Source organism: Lotus japonicus, chromosome 4 (assembly GCF_012489685.1).
Source record: "Lotus japonicus ecotype B-129 chromosome 4, LjGifu_v1.2".
NCBI lineage: Eukaryota > Viridiplantae > Streptophyta > Magnoliopsida > Fabales > Fabaceae > Lotus > Lotus japonicus.
Genome location: NC_080044.1, coordinates 48,281,016 through 48,293,404, shown reverse-complemented (window position 1 = coordinate 48,293,404; position 12,389 = coordinate 48,281,016). Strand labels below are relative to the sequence as shown.

Here is a 12,389-nt window from a genome sequence, read left to right as displayed (position 1 = left end):
CATAGAGGTAAAGTATCATTATATTCGAGATCATGTTCAGAAGGGCACTCTATCATTAGAGTATGTTGATACTGACCATCAATGGGCAGATATCTTCACTAAACCCTTGGCAGAAGATCGGTTTTTATTTATTCTTGAAAATCTGAACATGGACTTTTGTCCAGAGTAAGGTATTTTCAGAACCTCTGACCATGGTGCTTCTGAAGTCATCAGATGTTACCTATTCAGAAGGTACTCGATCAGAAGCACTTAACCCACCGGTTAAACTTCTGTGGTAGACAACAATACACGTGACACTTCTTTTGTGACATAGTTCCTTGTGTCGCGTAGTGTATCTGCTATAATGATGATACCTACTCTCCTCTACTGTGCTATTTTCTGACTAATTATTTTACAAACCGTTGATCTTGCTTTTTGCCTTATGCTTCTTAAAATCTCAACGGTTACTATTAAAACCACTATACGCACGATCTCACACACGATCTAATCCACACACTTACTCAAACGGTTTTCAAAACTCTTGTGTGCATTGCATTTCATTCACTCTTCTCCCTCCAATATTTTCTTTCTCTCTGAACCCTAAATCTCGCATTCCTGAGAATCATGGGCAAATCAAGGAAATCGAAGGCAAATGTTACTGCTTCTTCCAAACTGACTGTCGAAGAGCAAGAGAAGCAAAGATTTGAAGAAGCTCAGCAAATTCTGAACGCGGCCAATGCGGTCACCTGCGTCAAGAAGATTGAAGAACTGGTTGTGTGCAACGAGTCAAGAGTAGACTTCGACAACCTGGCTAAATATGGGTTTGACATCAGGGATCAAGTCAATCTGCAAGGTTGGTCTGGCTATTTCAATCGACTTTATGGCCCTATTTATTACAAACTAGTTGTGGAATTCTGGAAGAATGCTGTATGCAAGGACTACTACGTCGTTTCTCATGTGTTGGATAGAAAAATTGTTATCTCCGAGGAATCCATTGCAAAATTGTTGGGAATGGAGTTCCAACAGGGCAAGAGAATCAAGAATGTGGATGCTAATGTTCTTGGAATGAGGAAATTAGTAAATAAGGTCATTTATGACAATTGGTCTTTGGAGAAGACAAAGTATACCATAAAGGAATTGAAGCCAACAATGAAGATCTGGCAGAAGATTTTCATCTACTGCATTCACCCTAGAACAGGAGGAACTGATTACCTCAATGCAACTCAAAAGGTAATCATGTACTATATCTCTAAGGGTGAGCCTGTATGTCTTCCATTTCTACTCTTCAACTATCTAAAGGAATGTGTTGAGAAGTCAAGAACTACTGCAATTGAGACCAAGAGGTCTATCTCCTACATTCCTTATGGCAGGCTGCTCTCAGATATTTTCACTCAGAACAAACTGGTCAAGACTCTGTCTGACCTAGGACTTCATGAGGATCTGGCTATGTCCATTGGAGATGCTCTCAATGGGACTAAGTTGAAGAGAATGCAGATCATTGACAAAGTTCAAGTTGAACCTGAAGAAGAATCATCTGAAGAAGTTCATCAGAAGAACCACCCTGTTGATGACTATCCTCTCTGGTCTAAGATGGATAATCCAGCCAGCATTCTGGAATATGTGAGAATGCTCAGAAGTGAAGGAGATCCAATCACTCTCGAGGAATTTATCAAAAGACTTCCTGATAGTCCTCCTGAGGTACCAACAAGGAAGTCCAAGAGCACAATTAGCAGCAAGCCTTCAGATCCCAAGGGCAAAGGGATTCTGATAGAGGAAACCAAGAAGATGAAAGCTGCATCAAAATCTGTGGTCATCAGGGAACCAAATCCAGAACCCTCTCCTGAAAGAACTCTAGTGGAGTCACCTTAGAAATCTCAGTCTGATAGCTCTGAGAGCTCTATGACTTCCTCCATTGGAACTCAAGAAGAAGAAGATGACACCAACAGAGGAGGAGCTGTTCACTCTAACTCTGAAGAAGGTTCACTCAGAAGGAATGTCAAGAGGAAAGCTGTCATGGAAGAATCTTCTGGTGAGGAAACTGAAGATGATGATATTCCCCTGATCAAGAGGCAAAGAGTTTAGGTAATTCAAGTTGAGGAGGAAGTTGAGCAGGATGATAGTGAGATTATTGGGCATGTGCTCCAAGTTATAAGGGAATCTCCAGAAGCTGAAGAATCCACCGATTCTGATGAAGCGCCCATAGGCAAGAGGAAGAAACTGCCTCTGAAGGGTCCACTTTAGAAGAAGGAGCCAGAACCAAAGCAAGCATCTGAGAGTGCTTCAGAGGTACAAAGGGAAAGGAGATCAAAGATAGCTTCTGATCCTGCAAGGACTGCCAGACTCACCAGATCTACCATCCTCGGAGATTCAAGTAAGGAACTTACTGAAAGCATTAATTTAGATTCTGCTTTAGTAGTTATTCCTGAACAACCTGTACCTATATCTACATCCCTGCCAACCTCAATCCAAACAGTTCCACCTCAAATAGAACCTCACACACAAACCATATCTCAAGCCGAAACACAAGCTCCCCACTTAAATATCCAAACTGCTACCACTTCCATTCCATCCATCCCAATTCAAACCTCTTCCACATCTACCACCACTGAGTCTGTACCTCTCTTTAATTCATTCATTAAGGGTATCGCTCAGAGTGAGGCCACCTTGAGGGACTTGGTTCAACAATTCACACCTAAGCCTCCATCCACCTCAAGAACCCTTCTGGTAACTGAATCTGGTGAGATTCCTGCTGTGGAAGACGAAGGAGATGAGGATGTTCAGATTCTAGAACCTCCTTTCAATGTGCTACCTATCCAGCAGGAAGCCTCCTATTTTGAAGATGTGTTCCCAGATGCTGCTGCTGAGTCCTCTTATGTGTCCTTGTCTCACTACTCCACAGTAAACTTAAGAGATCTGAGTTTCACCTCGCCTGAGAAGACAGGTACATCCAGGCAAAGACAAAAGACCATTCCTGAGATTGAGCATATGGACGACTCAGATCATTCAGGACAAGAGAAGGCTCATGTGAATGAATCTGCACCTTCAGGGCAAATGAGAACTGAAAGTTCTAATGCATCAAGCTCTAACGCAACCAACACTCCTCAGCCAATCATGGATTTGGCACCCTCCTTCAGACCACAAAGTCTTACTCAACTCATTCAGGAGTTCTCTGATGAAGCAACCAGAAGACTGCAATGGCTATATCAGGTAACTGATAATCAATTTGATGCATCTTTGGTTGATGGTATGTGGCCTGCCTTCGGAAGATGGTCAGAAAGTAGAGCTTATGAGCTTGAGAAGCAGCTTAGCAGAGAGAAGCGTCAGAGAGTTCATGATGCCTCAGAGAGAGCTTATGAGCAGAGGCAGAGGGTGTTACACAGGGTTTGTGAACCCATGAGAAGAGCAATGGCTGCAAGAACATATGTTGTCTCTGAACGTACCTCAGAAGATGCTGAGATGATTCCAGCAGAGGTTGCAGAGGACAGTGCTGAAGAGATTATCATTCATGAGGCTGCAGAGGTTGATGAGGTTCAGATGGAAGAACCTATTCCAGTTGCTGCTGAAGTTCCTATTCCTGTTCAAGCTCCAAGACCAGCTCCACATCCGGAAGTTGCTCTCCTGGCCGCCATAATTGATAGGATACAAGATGATCAGCAGAGGCTGTTTCAGATGGTTGAGCAACAAGGCATCATTCAGAATGAACAAGGTCAGCAGATTCGGGAATCTACAAGCAGAATGGAGAATATGATGAAGTATCTGATTGAGAATCTACCATCTTCTTCAAAGTCTTGAACCCCTCCCATCTATCCTTCATGCATATTTATTCATCTTATCTGTCTGTGAACTTATTCTATGTTTGACCATGTTTTATTTTCTTATGTGTTTCTGCTACAACTTATTTAATGCACCGTCCACATCTCTTAGTAACTCACATGCATTTATGTTCGATGAGTTTTATGCATGTTTTTTCTGTTACTTCTCTTCTTTATAATCTATTGCTTTCCTTCTTCTCCATCAAAATTCAATTCATTCCTTTCTCTCCTCAAATCAAAATGTCTTCTGTTGATTTGATTTATGAACTTAAGGCTCTGGTATTTGACCGGACCTTTCCCTAGAGTGTCAATCTTTCACTCACTCAAATCTCCCAAACTCTTGGGAAAATTGAGTATTTGCTGGACTGCTGGCTGACATCGAATCAGACCCACTGTCTGCATACTCTTCAGGAAGTTCTGAAAGAACTCCTTCGCCTGGCCTCTCGCCGGAAGGATCTTGAAGTTCAATTCGAGAGCATTTGTCTGCTCATTGAGCATGAAAAGAGGGAACGAGAAGATCAAGAAGAAGTAGGTGAAGTGCTTCAAGCTGCTGCCTCCACTCCTACCATCAATAAGAGTGAGATTCTGAAGGAAGAACTGGCTGCCCAGTTAGCTTCCATTGATCAGGACATTCGTCCTTTGCACCTTCAGCTTCTTTCAATGAAGGAATCTCGTGCCTTCTTATGTGTCTAGGAATTTTTCTCCTAGTATTTTCTTATCCTCTGTACTCATTTCCGTTCATTAATAATAACATGCGTTTTATCTAAGTTAATTCTTTGTTGTTATTGTTTTTGTTTTTCACTCTTTTTACTTATGACAAAAAGGGAGAGTACATAAAATGGTTTTTGATAAACTTTTAATTTTATTTATATAATATAAAACCAGTTGAGGAGAATAAGTATCAAATACTTATAGCACATAGGTATTGCCAAGCGTCCTAAACAAGGAATACATTTTGCCTCTGACGCCCTATCTCAATACATCTGGACAATACTCTATGTTTCCATGTGATCTACGCAAGTTCTGAACCATCAATTTCTGATGAGTATACATTCTTCTATGCGTATCTTCTGATCACCTCACAAGACTCCGAATCTAGACTCTTCATCATCTCATCAAGTCATAGATTCAGGGGGAGTCAGGGGGAGACCCCAGCTCAGAATCAGGTGCAATCCTAGATTCAGAAGGAGCAACATAAACCGTTACACAAGGATAAGTTTAACTCTGATCTCTTCTCTCTTGTGTATTCAGTTTATTGACTAAGAATTGTTCATCAAAATACTTGTTTTGTCATCATCAAGAAGGGGGAGATTGTTAGATCAAGATTTGATCAGTGGTTGCATCTCTATATTTTGATGATTACAATTAAGGTTTTTGAGGAAGAACAATTATGGTACTCTAACGTTTGTCCATTATAGTTGTGACAAACAGGTTCTAATTCTGACCCAAGCCAATTCCATCAGAAGATGAAGACCCAAGAGTAACCAAAAGAGAGTTCTAAAGCTCACCATGTTCGTTCAAAACAGTGGCAAATTCTTCAGATGTTCTGAAGATAGAAGCTCTCAAGAGGTACTGATGGACCAGAGTCAGAAGTTATGGAGACCAGATGTTCCAGAAGGAACGGTCCTGAAGTAGAAGACTCAAGTTCTGAAGACCTGCAAGAAGTTGGCTCTGAAGACCCAAGCTATTCTAGCTCTGGCGTTCAGAAGTTCTGAGGAACTTGCCCAAAAGCAGAAGTTGCAAGGTCAGAGGATCCAAGCTTCCGTCTGACTCTGATCAGAAGCTTCACCAATATCCATCTGAAGCACTCTAGATCATAAGTCAGCTGGTGAAAGGACAGGTCGCTGTCAAAGTACACATCGTACAGTCATAGCCTGCCCGCCACCTACCACGTTCAGCCTAGCAGTCTGATATTACAAGATTGCCACTCCAACGGGTAAAACCCTAGCAACGGCTACACCATATTCCTTGGAGTATATAAGGACTGAACATAGAAGAAAGAAGCTAAGAAACTTTGCTGATATTCTTGAATTCATTCTAACCGATCTCTTAGCAATATTTCTTCACTGTTCTTGAACATCTGAGTTTACCATTAGCTTTTCAGAAGCATTTCTTGTAAACCCACAACCTTTTACAAACACTTTGTAAAGTTCCTTAAGAGACCAAGTTTGGTCGGATCTTGAGAGGACTGAATCAAGTTTGGTTCAGTGTTTAGCTAGTCTTGAGAGGATCGGTAGATCAGCTTCTTGAGAGTATACTAGTGAGAAAATCAGTGTACTGTTAGTCACTTTGCAGGTTGCAAGTGCAGTTGTAACATTCATTGATTTTAGTGAATTGCCTTCATCAGAAGAAGGAAGAAATCACCTTCACGGGTGGACTGGATTAACTTGAGCTTTTATCTCAAGTGAACCAGGATAAAATACTTGTGTGCTCTACTTCATATTCGCTAGCACCCAGTTCTTATCTTTAAGTTTGTCAAAACGTCAAAAGGGGAAACTTTTGTTCAAAAACTCTATTCAAACCCCCCCCCCTTTCAAGTGTTTTTCGCACCTTCAGTCCTTAAGGAAGCATGCCCTAGCTTCCTATGCCAAAGCCAAGTATTGTCTTCTGATGATACTAGACAAGTTACATTTTGATTTGCTAGATTTTCCAAGTTCGTCTTATATAGATTCCCTTGTCTCTGAGCTTCAAAGATGATCTTGTCATCGGTATCAGTGACACTACACTTCACTTTATTAAAGGAAACAGTGAACCCACTATCACAAAATTGACTTATGCTAAGTAGATTGTGTTTTAATCCTTTAACCAACAAAACATTATTAATCACAGGAAGTGGTTCCTTACCAACATTACCTTCTCCGACAATGAGTCCTTTTTGGTTCCCTCCAAACGTGACTGAGCCACCATCCTTTTCAGTTCGGATTTTTTGGAACATAGACTTTTCTCCCATCATGTGCCGCGAGCATCCACTGTCCAGGTACCATTGTTGGTGTTTCCTTTGTTCTGTTGAGTAAGTCTGCAACAGAGATGAATAACTTTTTAGGTACCCTGATTTTCTTTGGTCCTGAAGGGTTAGTGACATACTTCGGAGGAACCTTCTTTTCATAAGAGGTTTTCCTTTCATCTCGCTCAATTATGAAGTTCACAACAAATTTAGTTTGACCAGAATCAGAAGATGTAAAAGATATATCGGACATGGTTTCACTAGATGAGGGTGATTCACTATCAAAACCTAATCCGCTCTTATCGTACAGTTCACGACTGTTGCCACACAGTTTAACTAGATTATCATGACCAATGGTGAAAGTAGATAAATCGTCAATTAATATTTTAAATTTTTTCTTTAAGGCAACTACTTCTTTAGCAGAATCTTGTTCCTTTAAGGCAGTATTTTCTTTAACTATGTGGTTCTTTTCAGACAAAACCTTTTCATGTTCTAGTTGAAGCTTAGCAAACTGTTTCTTTAAAGCTTTGTATTTTTCAGATAAGGCATATGAGTGTTCAAGTAATTCATTGAATTCTTCTTTAAGGTTTTCCGGTTTTACCTCATCGTCCTCACCATCGTCTGAACTGTCTGCAGATGCCATGAGTGCAAAGTGTGCATCTTCATCATCGTCATCTTCTGAACCGTCCTCGGAGTCATCCCATCCAGTTGCTAAGGCTTTATTTTTCTTGTAGTATGGATTCTTGATTGACTTTTTAGCTAGTCTTGGACAATCCGGCTTGATGTGGCCCGACTTTTTGCATTCAAAGCACGTAATGTTCCTTTTGTCTGCATTTGAGCCGCTTTCACCTTTGTGAGTGAAATTTTTTTTTTCAGACTTGATTCTCGTTTGTTGTCTTTCTTTGATGTACCTTTTCCTCTTTGTTGTTTAATCCACATCCTCTTGAACTTTCTGTTGAAGAGTGCTTGTTCATCATCTGACAATTCTTCAGAGGATTCTTCTTCTTCCGATTGTTCCTTTGCTTGACTGGCTTTGGAACTATTGTCTTTGAACGCAGTGTTCTTTTGCTTCTTTAGTCCTTCGTCATGGGCAAGTTCTATTTCATGAACCTTTAGAGATCCAAGGAAATCTTCCAATCTTAGTGTGCTAAGATCTTTAGCTTCTTGAATGGCGGTGACTTTGGGTCTCCATCGCCTAGGAAGGCATCTTAGGATCTTCGTGATTTGATCAACATTTTCATACTTGAGATCAAGATTCCTCAGTCCATTAACGACGGTTTGGAATCTTCCAAACATGTCATCAAAGCTTTCATTTTCTTTCATCTTGAAGGTTTCATATTCAGCCACAAGTAAGTTCACTTTGCCTTGTCTGACATTTGTTGTACCTTCATAGGCAAGCCCTAGAGCTTCCTAGACTTCTTCGGCTGTTGCTAGTCCATCAACTTTGTCCAGCTGAGTTTTGCTCAGTGCACATAGAAGAAACAACTTTGCGTTAGCGTTGAGTTGACAATCTTTGCGTTGTGCTTCTGTTAGTTGATCTTTCTTTATGGGTTCTCCAGCATCATCTTTGTGAACGATGTTGCCATTTTCAATGATGTCCCATAGTTTGTAGTTTGAGGACTCAATGAATAGTTGCATGTGGGTCTTCTAGTAGGGATATTCAGTTCCATCAAAGAATGGAGGCTTGTTGGTGGATGAGCCCGTAGCTATTGCTAGATCTTCTGCCATGGATCTTTACTCTACACCTGTTTAAGATGTTATTTCTAGAGACTAAGCTCTGATACCAATTGAGATGCAAATAAGTAACACAAGAAAGGGGGGTTTGAATTGTGTACTTGAAATTTACGTTTTAAAACTTTGTTTTTTGAAAAGAATATAAGTTCTTTTAAGAAAACGTTTAAGTATGACTTGTAACGCCCCGATTTCCCGAGTGTCACACAGTAACCAAATCACCAATTTTCGTAAAGAATTTTCGTCGATTCAATTATTAATCTATGATTAATGACAAAGGTTCATTAATTGTGAAACTCTTGAAAGATTAACTTTTACAAATCTCGCGGAAGTAAACATCATCCCAAAACTTTTGAATTAAATAAAATAAGCATGAAACATACGTCTAAAACCAAAGTAAATTACATCAACTTTATTTATCCAAATGAAAACAAAATAATTGTTCAATGCTTCCCGAACTCGGTACTCTCAACCCAAAGAGAAAATGGATGTCTCTTAACCCAACCCTATTCCTTGGCCTCTTCCTCTTTATCTTCTTCCTCTTCATCAGAACTGTAGTCGTCATCCGGTAGTGGCTCGTCACGGAGTATCAGCTCCCAAGAATGGGTCGTCGCCGTTATCTTCACGACCATCTACCCCCCCCCCCCCACAAATAACAAATAGACAAGTAGTGCAAGGGTCAGGTCGCAAGAACAACATATTATAAACCATTTCACAATATACATTAATCATTTGCAAATAGAATTATTTTCATAACAGTTAGTCAGTTAAGCTAACGAATCCTCACATCACACAACCCACCAAAACACCATGGCCATTCTCGTACATCCGCAGAAGCACAGTTCACGTGGAGCCGCAATGATCCACAAAAATCTCAAGGAGACCGCAGTCAGCCTTATCACGTGGAGCCGCAATGATCCACAAAAATCTCAACGAGACCGCAGTCAACCTTATCACATGGAGCCCCAATGATCCACAAAAATCTCCCTCGCGTGCAAGTTACCGTTTGTCTCTAACGGCACCATCGTTCTCATGGTACATAGTCTCACCTAGACCTATGTTCCATTATTACTCATTCACTAGCAAGCGATTAATCTCATTCTCTTTGTTAAGGCACTAACATCATCCTAGAGTCTTACAACATTCGTCGAATAAAAGTACGACAAAATCATCACAGTCACAACGGGAATTACAGCTAGATGAGCGACCCTTTACACAATATTCCAGCCAGTAACAAATGACATCCAAACAGTACCAGTAAGTTAGATATTCAAAATTCCGAAGAACACCCAACTAAATAACAGATAGATACAAGTTTTCTGAAATCAAGGGTCACAATTGTTTTCTGGAAAAAAAACAGCAGGTACAACGATCACTAAGACGATCTCCAGAAGTCATTTCTCAACCAAAATTTACGTTCTACACATTCCTGGAAAGATAATTTAAAAACCTACAACTTTCTAGTTTATCACGTTTGCATTTGAAGACCAGAACTAGGTGATAATGTGCCATGAAGTTCGTTGTCCAGTACAGAAAACTGGCAGAGTCACTTCTGCCTCAAATTTAAATTCCGAAAATTCAAGTTCAGGCCTCCTAGACCATTTTCCAGTAACAAACATCATATACTCATCATCAAAATTCCAGAATTTCACAACAAAGATCATGTATCAAGCATCATGTTATGACAAGTGAAAAACAAGCCAAATTAGCAAGTTGTCATAGCAAATCCACATAAAATCATAGATCACGACATGAACAACGAATAGAGGTTTGTATACATGGTATTCCAAGGTAGAAAATCCACCAAGCATCATCATCACAAAAACTCATGCAAAAGACATCAAAGTCATGGCTCTTCTCATGGCAAAACATGTCAAATATCCTAGTTAAACTACCCAACCTAGACCAGCCCTTACCTTAGCCTTTGTGAAGGATGGAAAGGAATGAGTTTGAATGGTTTAGAGAAGATGATCCCTTCTCCCTTGCTCTGGAATCGAATCCTCTTCCTTTCCCTTGATCTCTCTTGGTTTCTCTCCTTCTTCTTCTTCTTCTTCTTCTTCTTCTTCTTCTCTAGCCGCCTCTCCTCTATCTCTCTCTCACTCTTTCTTTCTTTTTTTCTTTTTCTGAATTTGTGATGAGAATGAAGGTGTGGGAATGTGTTTCTAACTCAGCCCTTTTGATCTCTCAAAAACTGAAAACCCTTTCCCCTTTTTGTCCCCAACCCGCGGCCACACACACCTCTTCACCAAGCCTTCACAAAAAATTTCAATTTGAAAAGGGACAAGGCATTGATTGCTCATCATTTTCTCCTTTATTCCTTCCACAATTCTGATTAGCATTTAACTAGGAGACATAACCTCCAATAATCCCCTTAACTCAAGCTAACCAAGTCAACAAACACTCCTCTCCTTCCCTAAGTAAAATCGGCTAGCATACATCATGGGCTAGGTTTTCCTTTTCTCTTCTCCCTTCATAACTTGGCCCAAGCACAACTAATTACCCTCCTAATTACTGATTAAGAGGATAAAATAAATCAAAGAAAACTCCTTCCCTTGATTTTAAAGAAATAAATTCGGAATTAAGAAAGTTCCTTCTAGCAAAATTGCTAGCACAGCACAGCCTGACCTTCCGTCACTAAAACATGAATATCTCGGGCTACAGAGGTCAGCATGACCTGAAACCAACAAGAGAATTTAGCTAACTCAGAGAGCTACAACTCTCATGAAGGAAGCTTCTCCAGATAAGGTCGTTAAAACCTCTCAAAAATTCTTAGCAATCAAATCAAACTTCACTAGAAACTTCACTTTTATTCAATAAATCACTTAAGCAATGCATATGTAAGGTTAGGGTCTTACAATACCACCCTCCTTAAAAATAATTTCGACCTCGAAACTAGGGTTCTACAATTAACTCAGGATGTGACTTCCGCATCTTACTCTCAAGCTCCCAGGTAGCATCACCCGTCGCTTGATTCCAAATCACTTTCACCAAGGACACTTCCTTGTTTCTCAAGCGTTTGGTACTCTTGTCGACGATCTTGATGGGCGACATCACCATCGTCAGATCATCCTTCAGCTGAATGTCGTCAGGTTCGAGAACATGAAAATCATCAGCCATGTACTTTCGCAACTGCGACACATGAAGTACATCATGAATATTGGATAGGAATGGCGGCAACGCAATCCTATATGCCACTGGCCCAACACGTTCCATAATCTGGTACGGTCCAATGAACTTTGGAGTAAGCTTCTTGGGCTTGATCGCCCTTCCGATGCCTGTCATCGGGGTAACCCACAAGAAGACATGATCTCCAGCTTGAAATTCCAGCAATTTTCTCCTGTTGTCAGCCTAACTCTTCTGACGACTCTGCGAGATCCTCATCTTTTCTTGGATTTTCTTCACTTCCTCTGTAGTTTGCTGAACCAACTCAGGTCCAATGACCAAGTTCTCTCCGTCTTGATGCCAACACAAGGGCGTACGACACCTCCGACCATACAAAGCTTTGTAAGGTGTCATCCCTATGCTTGCATGAAAACTGTTGTTGTTGGTGAACTCAATCAGCGGCAACAACTCGTCCCAGCTTCCCTGATGATCTAGCACACAATTGAAGGTGTGAAAAACGACTAGAAGGGGGGGTTGAATAGAGTTTTGAATATTAAAACTTTCCCCCTAAGATTTAAAGTAAATCTTTTCTGTTTATCTGAGATAGATGGTGCTGCGGATAAAGATTGAGAGAAGAGAGAAGCACACAAGTATTTTATCCTGGTTCACTTGATAAATCCCTCAAGTTAATCCAGTCCACCCGTTAAGGTGATTTCTTCCTTCTTAGAATGAAGGCAATCCACTATTCAGAGTTTGTTACAACTGCACTAGCAACCTGCTCAGTGACTAACAATACAATGAACTAGTAAACACTAAGATTC

At 40.5% G+C, this 12,389-nt stretch overlaps 1 protein-coding gene across 1 annotated transcript; it reads right to left on the bottom strand.

The window, feature by feature from the left end:
- Positions 1 to 6,703: 6,703 nt before the first annotated feature.
- LOC130712865 (uncharacterized) lies at positions 6,704 to 11,679 on the bottom strand. The gene is made up of 3 exons (XM_057562680.1): positions 11,521 to 11,679; positions 7,647 to 7,845; positions 6,704 to 7,563 (listed from the first exon to the last, which is right to left on the bottom strand). Exons 1-3 carry the CDS (start codon positions 11,677 to 11,679, stop codon positions 6,704 to 6,706), a joined length of 1,218 nt encoding a protein of 405 aa, XP_057418663.1.
- Positions 11,680 to 12,389: the final 710 nt, after the last annotated feature.

Bases quoted from the DNA above. Each gene is read 5' to 3' on its own strand.
- LOC130712865 (XM_057562680.1), bottom strand. From the start codon at position 11,679: ATGGAACGTGTTGGGCCAGTGGCATATAGGATTGCGTTGCCGCCATTC. The intron at 7,846-11,520 runs GTGATGTCGCCC...GGATCTCTAAAG, and splicing joins TGAAGGATGATCTGACGATG to GTTCATGAAATAGAACTTGC. The intron at 7,564-7,646 runs GTACATCAAAGA...GCTCAAATGCAG, and splicing joins TAAACAACAAAGAGGAAAAG to ACAAAAGGAACATTACGTGC.